The following is a 16,592-nucleotide window of genomic DNA, read 5'->3' as shown; positions in this document are numbered from 1 at the left end:
CTCTTCAACACACTCACCGCTGAACTCTGCCATCCTTCTAACTACATCCCCTAACTAACTCGTGCTCCCACGTCGTCCCTTAAACTAGTAGCACGTTCCTTTTAACACTACGTAGCTAAACTACGTCAACTCTACACATCCAAAGGCTGTCACTGTCTCCAAATCTCTAAAATAACTTTTATTTCCCCACCTAAAGCTCATCTAAATCCCTCTAACTAATCCATTCCACGGACTCCATGAGGACTTACCCCTGCCCCATGAAGTCGGTCTAGCTAAGCTAACCCTTCCCCCTAACTAGTTTCATCCTGTGCCCTGGCAAGGGAGTCTTCCACCCCTTGCCCGGGAATCCTGTGCACCCGAAAGTGAGGCTTGGTTTTTTTTTATTTTTATTTTTTTTCCACATGCGCAGCACCAGCGCGGTAACTCACAGCTCGCGCACTTTGCACCTGCCCGTGACGTCATGCAGCTGCCCGTGTACCTCGTCCCTCCTTGGACGGTACCATCGGGCAGGGATACCCCTCCTGCCGGATTCCAACCCCACGTGCAGCCATGACGTCACCGTGCGCATAAAAAAAAAACACAAGCCCCACGTCTCGAGGGGTTCCCCACGCGAACACATGTGCTTTGCCCGTTGGAGCTTAACACACACGCCCGCGTGAAGAACCCATCCGGTCCAAATCCGTAATCCTGCCTAAACTTTGTCCGTCCGCGGGATCGGCAAATCCACCGCTGGCGTTTCCGGACCGGGACTTCACTCTCGCAAGCGAGCAGGTGGGGGCCTCGTGCGTTACACAGCACGGACCTCGCGCTCGCTGCTGGGTGAACCCGGCACGGTCCCCGAAACAGCTGCAGCCGCTACTCGGCTTTTGTCCCTCACATGTCGCTGTCGTCGTCTCCATTCCACCCACGCACACCTGCGTGTAACGACGCTAACACTCCATTCCATTAAACTCACACCGGGAGACGCGGCTGCATGTTCACACATGCCGACCGACATCTCCCTCACTACAGCGACCTTGCACACGCTGTCTCTCTCACACTCACAGTCTCCCTTGCACTCGGCCGTTCACTCACGCATGCCACCTCCCTCGCACACGTGGCTCCACTCACTCGTGGTGCTCCATTCATACTGGCCGTTTCACTCACACACGCGGGGGCACTCGCTTACGGTTCCTCACTCATACACTGTGCCTCACTCACACATGCGGGGGAACTCATCCGCGGTGCCTCACTCATACACCGTGCCTCACTCACACACGCGGGGGCACTCAACCGCGGTGTTTCACTCACACACGGCGCGCTGGGAAGCATGCCCTTCTGCACACTTACCACCACACCACTCACACACGGGGTCGCTTCCACACACGGGGTCTTTGTCACCCACTCGGTCGCTCTCACACACGCCCGTGCACCCACGCTATGCGTGCGTTGCAGCACGCATTTCACCACACTCGTGAACACACACCTCGACACCACACACACCGGGACAACCACACTGGGGATTCGTGTCCCCACAAGGGTCTCCGGGGCCTCTATACCCCCCAAGCTCTCCGTGCACCCGTTCGCAGCACTCCTCCTCTCAACCTCGCAAAGCACGACCGAACTCACCTGGTCGTGACTCGCCTCAAGGGGGCATACTCCCTCCCCTCGTTCCTGGAGGAGGCTATCCAACTGCTCACACCGGGTCTCTACCCAGTCCGCGAGCTCACCCCCATTATCCTCCACTACCTCCGTGTGTGTGTGTGCGTCACTTACCCCTTCTTCATCGTGTAGTCTTCCCTCTATCGTTCCCATCTCCCGTGTCTCTGCCAACTCAGTCACCTCTTCACCCTTTACCTCCCTTGTCTCAACTATTTTTTCCGTCTCTTCCCTTGTTATCTCCCTCGTGCACGTCTCCGTCACCCCAATTAGTTTTTCCCTCTCGGTTACCGTCACTTTTTCCGTCACGACCCTCGCCCAACACGTCCCCCGAATTATTTTTTCCTTACCCGCCTCCACCGCGGGCCCGATAGCCGTTGCACTCCCTCCCAGCTCGTTCGCTCCCACACGTGGAGTCGCCATTTTAAGCTCCCCGGTTACTGCCTTCATGCCCGCCTGCAGGCTTCGGCCCATGCTCTGCGTCTCACCCCGCAGCCCTTTCATTTCTTCCTTCATTTTGAGTGCGTTTGTTTCCATATTTTTGTTCATGCCTTTTATTTCGTTTGTGTTTGTATCCATCTTCGTTTTCATTTCGTGCATTTGCTTGTTCATGCCTTTTATTTCGTTTTTCATTTCATTTGTGTTTGTATCCATTTTCGTTTTCACTTCGTGCATTTGCTTGTTCATGTTCGCATTCATTTGTTGCGCATCCGCATTCATCTTCGCTGTCATTGCCGCCAGCATGGCGCATAGCTGGGCCATGTCGGGTGCGCTTGGGTGAGCCGATTCGGCAAGGATCGGGGGGGTTTTGGTGGAGAGGGGGAGGGGAGGTGTCATACACCGCGGCTGCCGCCGCACCTATTTCGGGCTCTGGGTTCATTTGGGGGAGTTCGTGTTCCTGCACAACCAACATTTCCTGCACGGGGTTTTCATCCTGGACCATGGATTCTACACATTCTAAATCCATTTCTAATACCCCCGGCTCCCGCTCGCCTTGAGACGCCATCTTATTTCTCGTAAAGGGTTAATTTGAATCGCTCGTAATTTGGAGGTAATCGGGGGTCGCTCCTCTCACCCCTGGACCGATTCCCGTGAATTTAGCTGGAGACAGGAGAGCCCGTTTTCCCGCTCTCCGACACCAGTGCCGCGAGGAGGGGGATGGGTTTGTATCCCACTCCTGACACCAGTGTTGCGGATTCGCGCCCGCCGGCGTGCGAGCGGCCACGTAACTCGAATCGCGGCACGTCACCCACCGGACGGACAATCCCGTCGTGACCCTCTCGGACTAACGCCGGGAACTAGTCACGGGTGGGCCTTTCGGCCTCACCACGATCGTACCAATCAGCCCCCCGCGTGGGATAGGGTTGCTCGCCAAATTCGACCTACCTAAGTACCCACACGGAGGGTAGACCGGGCGATCGCACCTCGCCGCAGGTCGACTTCGGACACGGGCCACTTTAAGTGACCCGTTCCGTACTATCGGGATAACCGAGCGGTGTTATCGTCAACCTCGACGGTTCGATTAATTATTGGGCGTATTTAGCCCACGTCCAACCCTTTACGTGAAGTAAGATGGAGATTCAATAAAAGAAAAGACGAAGCGAAACGGGAAAAACAGTTCAACATAAAGCACATTTATTCCGCGGCAAACGGAAAGCACACATATACAATTATGCACCAAAAGCAAATGTAAAAGTAACTAAAGAAACACAACAATTCTGCACAAAAAGCAAATGCAACAAAAGAATAACACACTGCAGATCTACTATCGACTACCGAGCACACGGCAACACTTATACAGTTTTACTTCACAGACGGCGCCGACAACACATATACTCAAAGCAAAAGAAAATGGAAGGGGCCACCCTCAACGATGAGGGGGGCAGACGGGCTTTCGTTTCGTCAACCACAACACTATATATATATATATATATATATATATATATATATATATATATATATATATATATATATATATATATATATATATATATATGTATATGTATATGTATATGTGTATATGTATATATATATATATATATATATGTATATGTATATGTATATGTGTATATGTATATATATATATATATATATATATATATATATATATATATATATATGTATATGTATATGTGTATATATATATATATATATATATATATATATATATATATATATATATATATATATATATATATATATATATATATATATATATATATATATATATATATATATATATATATATATATATATATATATATATATATATATATATATATATATATATATATATATATATATATATATATAGATATATATATACATACATATACATTGTTACGGCTGTGGAAATTCGCAAAACACCATATAGGTCCTTAGTTCAGTTATGCCGATAAGTCCGTGTTCAGTTAGATTTCCCCACCGTTGTTTAATAGGAATTATTCGTGTCGCCCGGGCTGTGATCTTTGAGTTTGCCGTTTTTTCTTTACTCTCGTTATTTTGGACCAACCACAACGCCAGCCACCAACCTCCTTCTCCACTACACCAACCACCTTCTCCACCACGCCACCCGCCAACCACCTTCTACACGTCAACCACCAACCACCCTCTCCACACCGCCTTCATAACAACCCCCACCATCTCCTAAACCGCATCTCCCCCACCCGAATAACATCTCCTCACCTTCAACTCCGCAAATGCCGCCATCTTTGCATCAGCCACGGCGAGTTCCCAGCGAACAGCGTCGCTGCAAACAGACGCGGGGGTTTCTTTGTTGGCACCAGCGACGGTGATCTCGAGCACGTCCGCTCTGTGGAAGCTTCGCCTCGGAATTCGGATCACAGGAGAAAAAGGGGCGGGGCCTGTGGGGGTCGAAGAGCGGAGGTCAGATCTCGTCTCTCGAGCCCTATAAAAGGCCGCGCATAGCGCCAGTTCAACCAGTCGAGAGTCGGTGGAGTCTGGAGTCGGTCAGTGGAGTCAGTCGGTGGGGTCTGGAGACGGGAGAACACAGGCGGGGGCGAAGTCCAGGAGAGCGGAGGACACGCAGGACGGAGAGCGTGGCTGAGCCTGCTGTGCCGCGCGGACCTGTGCGTTCGTGTGGGTAGAGCCGGAGAGAGCTCGACAGCCAGCGCCAAGCGGTCTGAGGTGATCGGGCTTCAGGACAGTCCGAGCATCGCTGAGGAACAGACGGGTTCTCACAAAGAGCATCAACTTTTAAAGAGCATCAAAACCCGTTCGTTCCTCTCAACGCGTCGCCGGCTGAGGCCCGACTCACCCGGCCGCTTGGCAAGGCCTGGGCGCAATCGCGGTTACGCTAGCTGCCATGGGGAAGGAGCGTCGCGGGTCGCCCTATCGAGGCACCACGAGGGTGGAGGTAACCTGCAACGGTCTCGTGGAACTCCTTCGGTCCGCCAAGCTCCATATTATAAAGGCCTACGGGCCCAGTCTGACCCCCTTGTCTTTGAGGGGGTCTTTCCTTGTTTATTTGTGTGAATGTTGTGGGGCCATGTCCGCAAGTAGAACTGTTTAAGTGCTTGTGAATAATAAATAATAACCGGTTGTAGTGCTTTGCCTTGCTCGTGTTTTGTCCCTGTCCCGCATTCATCATGAATCAACTGCATGCGTGTTTCACCTTTTCCATTGCTTTTCTGTATACGTGAATGTTGGTGTTTTGCATACCTGACTGCATACGTGTGTGAATAAATGTGCGTGTTTAAATGTTAACCCGTTCGTTATGTCCTCTTTCCCCATTGAACCACCGTATTGCTCTCGGAATAATAGCGGGTTTTTTAATAGCTGATAAAAGAATTGGGTCCAGCGAGGTCTCGCGATAATACACCGCTCAGTTATCCCAGAACAGAACGGACCGCTTAAGCGGTTCGTGTCCAAGCAGACCTCGCTGAGGTGCGGTCTCTCGGTAGGCTGCCCGCGCGAAGAATTAGGTATATCGACAATTCGGCGATTGACCCTGTCGTGCGCGGGTAGCATATTGACTAGGCCATGGTGTGCGCTTGGAGCACACTTGTGACTGGTTTTCGGCGTTGTTCCGGAAAGTCGTGACTGAATTGTCCGTTCGGTGGGCGAGACGGCCGCCATTGGCTAAAGCGGCTGTCCGCACGCTGGGCGGGCTGCAGATTTGTAACAATATATATATATATATATATATATATATATATATATATATATATATATATATATATATATATATATATATATATATATATATATATATATATATATATATATATATATACAGTGGAAAATAGATATAACGCTAAGCGTTATAGCGCTTGTACTGATATAACGCTCATACACCTTGGACCCCAAAAAATACTACTATTTCATGTTTAAAGGCAAAAAAGTGAGAAAATAGAGACAAAGTTAGTCCAAAATAGTGCTAAGTGGCGAAAAAAATTCAAGCTGTCATCGCCCTGTGTTGAGTTGACATGTGGTGTGAAAATACTCACGAGCTGTCATCTTCTCGCACCTTTCCCGTATAAATGGCGAAGCTTAGATGAACAAAATCAATTCAATTCAAATCATCATAGCATCCGTATATCCTGTAACTCACGTTCATGTTCCCTTCTAACACCATACAACACAGTACACAACGGAAGTACAGTACTGTACTGTACAAGATTAACTAATGTTCGCGTGCTCTACCGCCCACATCCTTTCGGAAGAGTTGTCAACAACTTAAATCGAAGCTCCCGTTACATCTCCTGCACCAGTTCTTCGACATCTTCATCACCTACCAGCCGAGAAATCTTCAAATTTGTTAGCTTTGTTAGCTTTGTTCAGTTCAGCGCCGCCATGCCGACGCGGAAGTGTTATTCCATAGAGGAGAAGCTACACATAATTAAACGGATACGGAATGGTGAAACTCAAGCGACCATCAGCAAGGATACAGGCATCGCCGGTTCAATTCTAAGAGGATGGTTGAAGGATGAAGAGAACATCAAGAGCTTCATCGTCACTGTCAACTCCAATGAAGGGATGAAGAGGAAGAAGGTCAAGCTTGGGAGGGATCAGGAGTTGGACCAGGAACTATTCAATTGGTTTGGCAAGTCTAGAGAGCTTGACATACCCATCTCAGGCACCATCCTCCTTCATTAGGCCAAGAAGATCAACAAGGATCTTCACAAGGAACAGAGAGGTGAAGACGCTGACTACAGCTTCACCAGGGGGTGGCTGCAACACTGGCAGGATCGACATGGGGTCCACATGAACCAACAACATGGAGAGGCCAACAACATGAAAGACCACCACCAGCAAGATCCAGCCTTTGGACCAGGGGGTCATCAACTGTTTCAAGCTATTCTACAAAGATCAATTATGCGAAGTTATGGCCAGGGAGCAGAAAGAGATGACCGTCTTCCTCAAGGCCATGGACGTTAAGAAGACTATGGAGTTTGCAGGGCCAGCCTGGGAGAAGGTCACCAAGGACAGCATCATTAACTGCTGGAGGAAAGGCCGAGGTCCTCCCAAGTCTGATAATGAAGAAGACTTCAATGGGTTCTCCAAGGAGGAGGTGGGCAGGTCTGCCATCACGGCCCTCAACCTCGCCCCTGGCACATCAGCTCTTGATGCTCTCCAGGCCTGGGTTGATCAAGAAGAAAGAGACCTGGCTGAAGAACTGCACAGAGAAGAACAGCTGTCAACTGGAGAGGAAGAGGAACTCCTAGAGGAGTCGGAAGAAGAAGAGGCACCAGTCGAACCTCTCCCCCAGCCTCTCCACTCCAAAGCTGAAGAGTCCTTCCTTTATTGTCTTCGTTGGTTGGAGTCCTTGGATGAGCAGGAATGCCCCAATCTTCGTTTGAAGATTCACCAGGTTAAAATCCTTCTGGATGACACCCGAAGACTCTCAAGAGCATCCATGAAACCAACCAAGATCACCGATTTCTTCAAGAAATAAATTCCGAATTCTTCAAGATATAAATTCCATATCCGTTTTGTGATTAAGGAAGCGTAAAATATTTTACCGATTTATGTGATAATGTACATTTTGTATTTTTTATTTTGTAAGTAATGTACGATTGTACATAAAGACATAAAATATATTCTATATGCATTCAATTCCTGTGTTTATTTCTTGTTTGAAAAAAAGAAAAGAAAATAACTTGACCTCTTCGTCATCAACCCCAACAATCCAAGATCGTGGACGTACATGTCCACGTGTTTTGGCTCTGGTTTGTGTGTAATATAAAATATTTTTCACTGCATCAGTATTGCGCTGTGTCATTTATAACGCCCTCGTCGCTTTGGACCCCACCGGTGAGCGTTATATCGATTTTCCACTGTATATATATATATATATATATATATATATATATATATATATATATATATATATATATATATATATATATATATATATATATATATATATATATATATATATATATATATATATATATATATATGAAGATATGTTGGATGGATTATAACAAAACTTGATGGATGAGTTGGATAGTTGACAAGAATAAGTTGATTAGATTGTGGTTCAGGTCCGGATGCAGATCCGGCCTGTCGGTGGGATACAAAATGTAAACTGTTCATCCTGGTAGAGGTATGTACCTCTACCAAATGCGGTTTTTCATTTTATTATTTAATTTTATTACTATGATATTGGTCAAAGCATTCACAGTTGATCATTGTACAAAATAGAGGGTAGCCTTACCCATCCACACATCTACATCTACATTTGCAGTTGTGGTGTCTAGTGATACACATCAATCCTCCCATGTCAGTCCCATCAGTCCTGGCCACAGCCTTCTGTGGCAGCAGATGGTGGTAGCCCAGGCCGTTGTTCATTGCACGCACTCATCCGTCCTTTACGAAACCACTCAAACCATAGGTACACGTTTTCCGTGACATACCATTCATACCATACTATGCAGTCATACTCCGAAAAATGTCGCACGTTTTGACATCTTCAATAAGCAAAAACCCGGAGGACTCCTCGGTGCTCTGTGACGGTGCAGTGTGGCAGCCATCTTTACAGAATGATTACAAACGCAACAACCAAGGAAGATGGGTGTTGAGTGGTCAATAAATAACACACCTGTCCTTACAATATCGCACATAATGTGATTGTATTATACAGCTGCACTGTTAGTGGAGAGTAAAATTCACATTGTTTATTGATTTACCCTCGTATGTTTAAATTGGCAGCGTTTCAAAGTCGAAACTTAACTATGTCATGATATGATCTTAAAATTTTGGAGTTCAAGACAACGTCAAGAATAATTCTGAGAAACAGTTTTTAAATTAACTGAAGAAAATGGCAAAGTTTTCCATAACAGCCGTCGATTACCGTCGTTCTTGTTTCTAAGTTTTAATTCCAGGAATCTCTGAGGTATCCTGAGGATACACGATGTCTTAGAGAAATGAATTTCCAGATTTTATGTCTTTGGAATGCCAATTGACGGTGATGTTTGTTTTGTTGAAAGCGCCACCAGGTGTACGGACCCTCGAGGTCCTTGCCCGAGGTTCGCACACAGCCCTCTTGGCCTGGACTCGTCCGGAGGTGGCTTTGTTTTCGGCCTACCTGGTTTCGGCCTACTCCTATGATCCTGCCCACCGTGCTTTCCTCTGGGAACGGCTGGAGCCACCGCAGGATACTGCTGCTCACCGAGTCACGATGGTGCGGTTCTGTGAAAGGCCTTCTAGTCTGGGTTATGGATGAAACGGAATTTCAACAAAAACTCGAATTTTTCACAGTCATGTTGTGCAACAATGAATCATGTGTGTGCTTTCATAACCAAATCACTGGACAATGGCTGGGAGGGTAAAGCATGACAACTTTGTTCTGTAAATGATGACAATTCCTAAATGTGACTCAATCCAAAATTACCAAATAGGTGTCATGGTCCGCCAGGATGGTGCACAGGTAGTGCAATTGCCTTTGGGCTGGGTTTGATTCCCGATCTGATCATAAATGGTGCTTACAATGAAGGGCAATACTCCACACAGTGCGCCGTCCCTCGGATGGACGTTAAACCGGATGTCCCATCTACCGGTTCTAGTTCGTGGATGTTAAAGACCCCCACAATGTCCTTCGAGAAGAGTAGGTGAGCTATCTCAAGCACCATGAACAAACAACATGCTCTTACCACCTTCAGTTGACCATCACGCTTGACCAGCCATTCTGTGGACAATTTGCCTAAAATGTTTGCTTGTCCAATCCCACAAGGAGGTGGGAATAACTAGGGCTATTTCAGAAGCTGTACTAGTAGATGCATATAAAAGGTCATGTGACTGCATAAGGGAAGAAAACAATGACATATTATCTGACAGTAATTGTTCTTTTATCCAGGAGGTTCCAGACTTGAGACCAGCCTGGGAGTACACCTTCCGTGTGATGATGCTTAGTGGAGGTCCAGATCCACAGGTCTGCTGTCCAGATGCAGCGCTTCCCTTCATCACCCGTAAGGGACACACTCTCAGCCCATCCCTGTTTGAAAGGAATGATTGCACGTTGAATACAATGGTTTTGAAGGCAGCGAAGACCAAGCCAAAAACGGCAGCTTCAATGAGAATAGAAACCGTGCATGAGGCACCCGGTATCACGCCGTTCAACATGCATTTGTGACATGGCCAAGTCCTGCAGTTTATCAGGATTTGTTGACCCCATGCTGCTGTGAGCGAAGGCTCGACATTTGGTGACTCCCTCTTGCGAATTTCCACCCTTTGAGGATGAGAGAGGCTGAGTTTTGTGGGATCAAGTAATACAATGACTTCAATGGGAGTGATACTGTGTAGGCGGCACCCAAAGCGCTGGAAATGCGGAGGCGGCACCCGCTGCTCTGGAAATGCGGAGGCGGCGCCCGCTGCACTGGAAATGCGGAGGCGGTGCCGAAAATGCGGAGGCGGCTCCCGCTGTTCTGGAAATGCGGTGGCGGCGCCCGCTGCTCTGTAAATGCGGAGGCGGCTCCCGCTGTTCTGGAAATGCGGTGGCGGCGCCCGCTGTTCTGGAAATGTGGAGGCGGCGCCCGCTGTTCTGGAAATGCGGAGGCGGTGCCCGCTGTTCTGTAAATGCGGAGGCGGCGCCCGCTGTTCTGGAAATGCGGAGGCGGCGCCCGCTGTTCTGGAAATGCAGAGGCGGCACCCGCTGTTCTGGAAATGCGGAGGCGGCGCCCGCTGTTCTGGAAATGCGGAGGCGGCGCCCGCTGTTCTGGAAATGCGGAGGCGGCGCCCGCTGTTCTGGAAATGCGGAGGCGGCGCCCGCTGTTCTGGAAATGCGGAGGCGGCGCCCGCTGCTCTGGAAATGCGGAGGCAGCGCCCGAAGCACTGGAAATGTGGAGGCGGCGCCCGCTGCTCTGGAAATGCGGAGGCGGCGCCCGAAGCACTGGAAATGTGGAGGCGGCGCCCGAAGCACTGGAAATGTGGAGGCGGCGCCCGAAGCACTGGAAATGCGGAGGCGGCACCCACTGCTCTGGAAATGCGGAGGCGGTGCCTGAAGCGCTGGAAATGCGGAGGTGAACTCTGTACTACAGACACGACCTATGAGCGGGGAGATCTCTGGGTGTGGAGGGGGCGGGAAAACGGCTTTTTCTACTTCTTCGTATCAGGTCCTTTCTGTGTGAGAGAATGAACTGACTCGAGTCCGCCTCTTTTATCCTCTTCCAGGCTGTGGGCAAATGTGCCCGACAAGCTACTGGAGCCCCTCAGTGTCGTCTTTTGATTGGCCGAGCTGTTCCACATTTGCATATGCAGAGGGAGGTTAGGGGGGAGAAGGGTCTTGCGTCTTCTGGCATCTTCACCCCTGGAACCCCAGTGTCAACATGCCTTCAGCTCAGCTGCAGCTATCGCCAAACCCTGAGCCTTAGTTTGTGATTGTTTCAGTGCAGGGAATGGTTTGGGTTGCGGAAATATTTGTGAATTTGTCATGTCGCGGATGCTGCGAAGCGCAAGAAAATGTTGGAAATATAGAGGTTGACAAATAAAGAAATTGAGAGACAGAGGTGAAATGAAAATAGAGAAATAGAGGAAGAGAAATGGGGAAAGGGGGGGGTTTGGGAGAATGGGAACAAATCCATATCTTCTTCATGTGCAATGCATATTGATCACACGAATATGATTTACCAACTTGTAAACAGAATATGAAGGAAATAACTGACGAATCAAGTATTTACGTGTTCGTGAAGCTGCCTGGTTTTGGCTTAGTGGTTTGGGTGGCTGGCTTTGGATCCTTGGGTCCTAAGTTTAAGCCCCGTTGGCTGCTGAATTAACACAAGGTGTGGTTGACTCCGCCTGTCATCCTTCCGAGGTTGGCGAAATGAGTACCAGTGTACTGGTGGAGGGCACAACATCAGCGGCACTCCAGGAAATGATGGCTACCCAACAGCCAAGCTGCCATTTGCAATAACAGAACATCTTTGTGATTTTACCTGCACAAGGGGTGCATGAAGTCCGCCCCACGCTCGCAACCTTTACAATATTATATGTGACATATTATACATATTACACACATTACACACACAAACACACACACACTCATACCAACAGAGGTGGATACTTTGACACCTGGGAGGGCTCTGGCTCTGTACCACCTTATGAAACCCATTCACGGAGATAACAACCACATGCATGCACACCCATACAAATACACGAGGAAACATCGTACATGGCTTCAGATAAATTCAGCACTGAGGTGGGGGAATGACGTCATAACAGAGCATTTTGGATACCAGCTTTCCTCTCTGCACTCAGTGGGATAATGAAGTTGGAAATTTCTCCTCTACATGGATGCTGACCCTTGTGGTTTATCCTTACTCCATCCTCTAAATTCTGAGCATTAAGCAAGGAAGCAGCACATACCGTTTGTAAAGTTTTTGGGATGACTCGGGGAGGGTTCGAACCACTGACCTACCAGACTCAAAACGGATGTTCTAACCATTCTAACCATCAATAACTATTTTCACTCCAACTTGTCGTGCCGTTCACGTTTGTGTGCAGCCCCTGTCGCACCAACCTTGCTGTGGGTGGACAGTGAGGACCAACATATAATTGTGGCTTGGACTTGTCCTCACCTTGAAGCCATCCTCAGACATGGTAGTCTGCAAGGCTGGAGGCTGTCTGCACAGGGACATGCCACATTCGAGATAGATGTGAGTACGCTTCCTGTAAGCCTTTCCATCTTTGTGGCTGTGTCTGATTGAGAGCATGCTTCTTCCTTTGTGTTTCTTCAAAACATGTAATGATGTCACTATTTCTTTGCCAATGTATCGGCTTGGTGTTGTGCAGTGATATCAACAAAACGAGATGAGCACGATGGCGCAGCTTCCTTGCTCAGACATGCACGGCGATAGAGTATAAACGGCACGGTAGTGTTTCCCATTTAGGCTAGCTGCCAAGGACCCACCATTTTCAGATGCCCCTACCTATGGTATAACAAAGCAACTTTGGAATGGGGATTGTAGCCTGATATCTGCTGATTTTAAAAAGTGATGTTGCAGTTGTCAACCCCCCCCCCCCACCCCCTCCCGCTGCAAAACATGTTTTTTTTTTCACGGCATTTCCATGGTAACACAAAATTACCGAAAAACATTTGTGAGGATCTCACCTCTCCTCACGTTCTCACCACCTCACCCCGTTCTAAACTTCAGCACCCTCTGATGTTCTCACTCTTCTCCATCAATTCCTCTCCTCATGATGCATTCGGTTTTAAGTCCTCCCACTGTTTTCCCTTTGTTCCCCCCCCACGTCCCCCCAACTCCAGCTTAGTTCTGCTCTTACATGACCTTCACTACCTTTGTAGTGTATATTTATGTACAAGGAAACAACTCAACCTTTACTCCTTTTCAATTCACTCTAATTTTTTCGAATTACAATTCAAATGGATATTTTTGAGGGCCATCAATATATTATGCACACAATATTGTGGGTTTCTTTTGTCTACCCTTAATGATCCCCTTAATGATCCCATCCACTCCCAACGGCCTCCCCCTCTCTGTCCTCTCCACCTTTTCTACTCTTCCTTTTCTCCATTTTGTTTTTTCTTCATTTAACCCTCAACCCATGCATATACAATTTGTGGGTGACCCTTTACTAATCACAGAGGAGACAGGTCGAGTGTTTCATCTGATTGTGTGTACGACAGGTACAGCCATCTGTGCATACGGCGAACCTCTCGGTGACCATGGGTGACGTGTACAATGTAACGGTTGTGGCCTACACTGCAAAGAGCAGCAACCACTCCAATCCGTACACCATCTCAATACGTGCGTAATTACTACACCCGCACGTGTTAGCTCACAGACGGGTACAAACACGTACGACGGCCGATTGTACCAGTTTGGTTGTTCACATATTTTAGCCTTGAAAAGATAAAGGTGTGTTAGCATAATGTTGTTGCAATCACCCAACGCACGCGAAGCTCAACGTGGGGTTAAGCAATTCGTTCACTTTGTCTGTCTGTCTGTCCTTCTGTCTAAAACATCAGTTTATGATCGAGGAAGAAGTTAATTTAAATTGAAAGTTAGATTTTGAACATGAATCGGGAAACTAATCCGGAGTTTCATGTACTTTGGCTCTGAGTTCGTCCCGATGACACATGCGCAGAGAGGAGTGAGATCTTTCTTTCCTCTTGTCTTCCTGCCTGGCAGTTTCACAGAAACTGAAAATCATTACAAACAGGAAGCTTACTGTTAATATGGACATGATAAAGGACACAAACAACAGGCACCAAGAACTCATGCGACGCGTTAGAAGGGAGAGAACAGGTGATCCATGATTATAGATAACGGATTGACGTTACTTTAGATTTTCTTTGGATTACCCGATGTGAAATTGATTGGCTTTATCTCATAACGAACAACTCTATGTTGTTCCGATGGGCTTGACCCTTCCCCATGAGCTTTACCTCATTTCTGATCCGCTTACCATCTTTCCCACCGGATATTTTCATTTGCCCCACGTCTCACACTGTGCGGTTTCGTAGCGATCGAGAACTTCAAAAATATAACCGTGACATAACTCGTTAGTAAACGGGATAGAGAGGGATTTGCTTTCACCTAGCCAGTGATGACCCCGTTTACCGGCGGTTCACACAATCAAAATCGCAAGTTTAACACCGGAAGGATAAAGGGAGAGAATGACCTCAAGTGAATGATTAGAGGGTTATTTAACCGTCGGTGTGAAATGTTCCGTTTTATGGATGGTCTGAGTCATTCCGATGGGATGAAAAACATTTTCACTTGGAATTATTTTCTCACGTAAACAAACTGCACCCTTAATCTTTGTCATAAATGTGTACCATGTACACCTTGTACATGGAACCCACGTACACCTTGTACATGGAACCCACGTACATGTAAACCATACACACACCTTGTACATGTGAACCACATACACTGTGTAGTACACATGTACCACACAGACCATGCACATATGTATGACATACACAAGACCACACAAACAACCACACGAACTCCGACCCTCATACAGCAAGGGGACATCATGGTGGCACCTGGAGCGGGAGGTGAATGTGTGATGGTAAATTGGGAGGAGGTCGTAGCCTGGAGAACACAAACACAGTGTTCGGTAAAACTTCAACAGCAAAATCGATTTCAAAATTGACAACAAAAATGTCACGTCGCCTGTTTGGTTCGTTACCCACACAATTTTGAATCGTCCTCGGTATTGTTGTCCCCATGGTAAATTGGTACCCGACTAAGATGGTGATCCTCCCAACACGTATCCTTCTGACTAATAAGGACGTGCGTTGTGGTTTTCCAGCACCCGCACCACCAAGACGCGTTCACGTGGTTCAAGCAACCAGCAGCTCCTTGAGTGTGCTTTGGGAACCTGCTGATAATGTGGACTATTTCCTGGTCAATGTGTCCTCTTCAGAAGATTACACGTTCAGCCAGGCATGTATTACTGTCATCATTCCACAGTTTGCATCCATTTTGTTTTTATTTGTGGTTTATAAAATATGACAGAAAAAGTCGATCGTGACATGAGGCGCATCTGATGCTGATGACGTACGACTGCTCAAAGTAAATTAGGAAACCAGTTACCAATTAAACTAACCAAAAAGAGCTCGTTAACCGTTGACCATCTTTGCATCATGTGCAAAGCATCTCGATGGTGTTCGTTTCGATACCAGACGTCTCTCGAAACTTCACGGACTCACCATCCGCCACGACCTCTGCTGGGATGGCCCAATAGCGAAGCTGACCTCCAAAGCCAGGTCCGCACTGGGCATCCTCCAACATTCCTCATCATTCCTTGATAATTTGTAACTATTCCCAGCTGAAAGAGCCATTGTCCATATCTCAATGGAGTACCGCCCTCCCATATGGGCTGGCACCCCAGCATCAAATCTGTCTCTCTCTGAGATCCTGTCGAATCTCAACCTCTCAACAGTAATGGAATCTCCCGCGATGAGACCAAAGGCCAAGATCTGTTGCTCTCACATCACCGGCAGGTTGGAGGCCTTTCTGATGTTTACCACCTCTCCTTCAATCCTTCTCAATCTGCTCTCTCAATCATCTGACCCACCATATCTACTCTAGGGTGCATGTGTTCTTCCAGTAACCCACTCCTTTTTAGGCTTCCAAAATCCAGGCTGACTGCACACCTTAACTCTTTTGGTCCTGTTTTCTCCCACCTATGGAACCACATTCTGTGGTTGATTCAATGACACCTATGGAACAATGAAACCTATGGATTCAGTGCCACGATTCCTTCCAGGGCCTCGTATTGGTGGTACACCATTGTCTCATGCCATCCCTCATCCCTACACACTATATATTTTCCCCCATTGACCCTACCTAACTCAGCACTTCATTACTTGTACGTTCCTGTTTCCCCCACCCCCCACTTTTTCCTGTCTGTTTATTCCCATAGTTGTTGCGTTCAACTGTGGCCTCATTTCCCCACTCTCAGTATATTTCCTTTTCGCAATCTGTCCCCTCTTTCTTCCATGAGCCTCGATTTTGTAT

General features: G+C 47.4%; 1 protein-coding gene across 4 annotated transcripts in view; it reads left to right on the top strand.

The window, feature by feature from the left end:
- LOC147025663 (receptor-type tyrosine-protein phosphatase O-like) overlaps positions 1 to 16,592 on the top strand; it is a 176,277-nt gene that overhangs the window by 113,669 nt on the left and 46,016 nt on the right. For all 4 annotated transcript variants that reach the window (XM_085886871.1, XM_085886870.1, XM_085886869.1 and 1 more), the window contains exons 9-13: positions 9,093 to 9,286; positions 9,959 to 10,070; positions 12,601 to 12,752; positions 13,745 to 13,865; positions 15,382 to 15,515. In XM_085886871.1, the coding sequence (XP_085742997.1) occupies positions 9,093 to 9,286; positions 9,959 to 10,070; positions 12,601 to 12,752; positions 13,745 to 13,865; positions 15,382 to 15,515 (713 nt within the window). The remainder of the gene's footprint in view (positions 1 to 9,092; positions 9,287 to 9,958; positions 10,071 to 12,600; positions 12,753 to 13,744; positions 13,866 to 15,381; positions 15,516 to 16,592) is intronic.

Source organism: Eptatretus burgeri, chromosome 6 (genome assembly GCF_056783735.1).
Source record: "Eptatretus burgeri isolate ZD-2024b chromosome 6, Ebu_testis_v1, whole genome shotgun sequence".
Lineage (NCBI taxonomy): Eukaryota > Metazoa > Chordata > Myxini > Myxiniformes > Myxinidae > Eptatretus > Eptatretus burgeri.
This window is presented reverse-complemented; position numbering and strand designations above follow the sequence as displayed.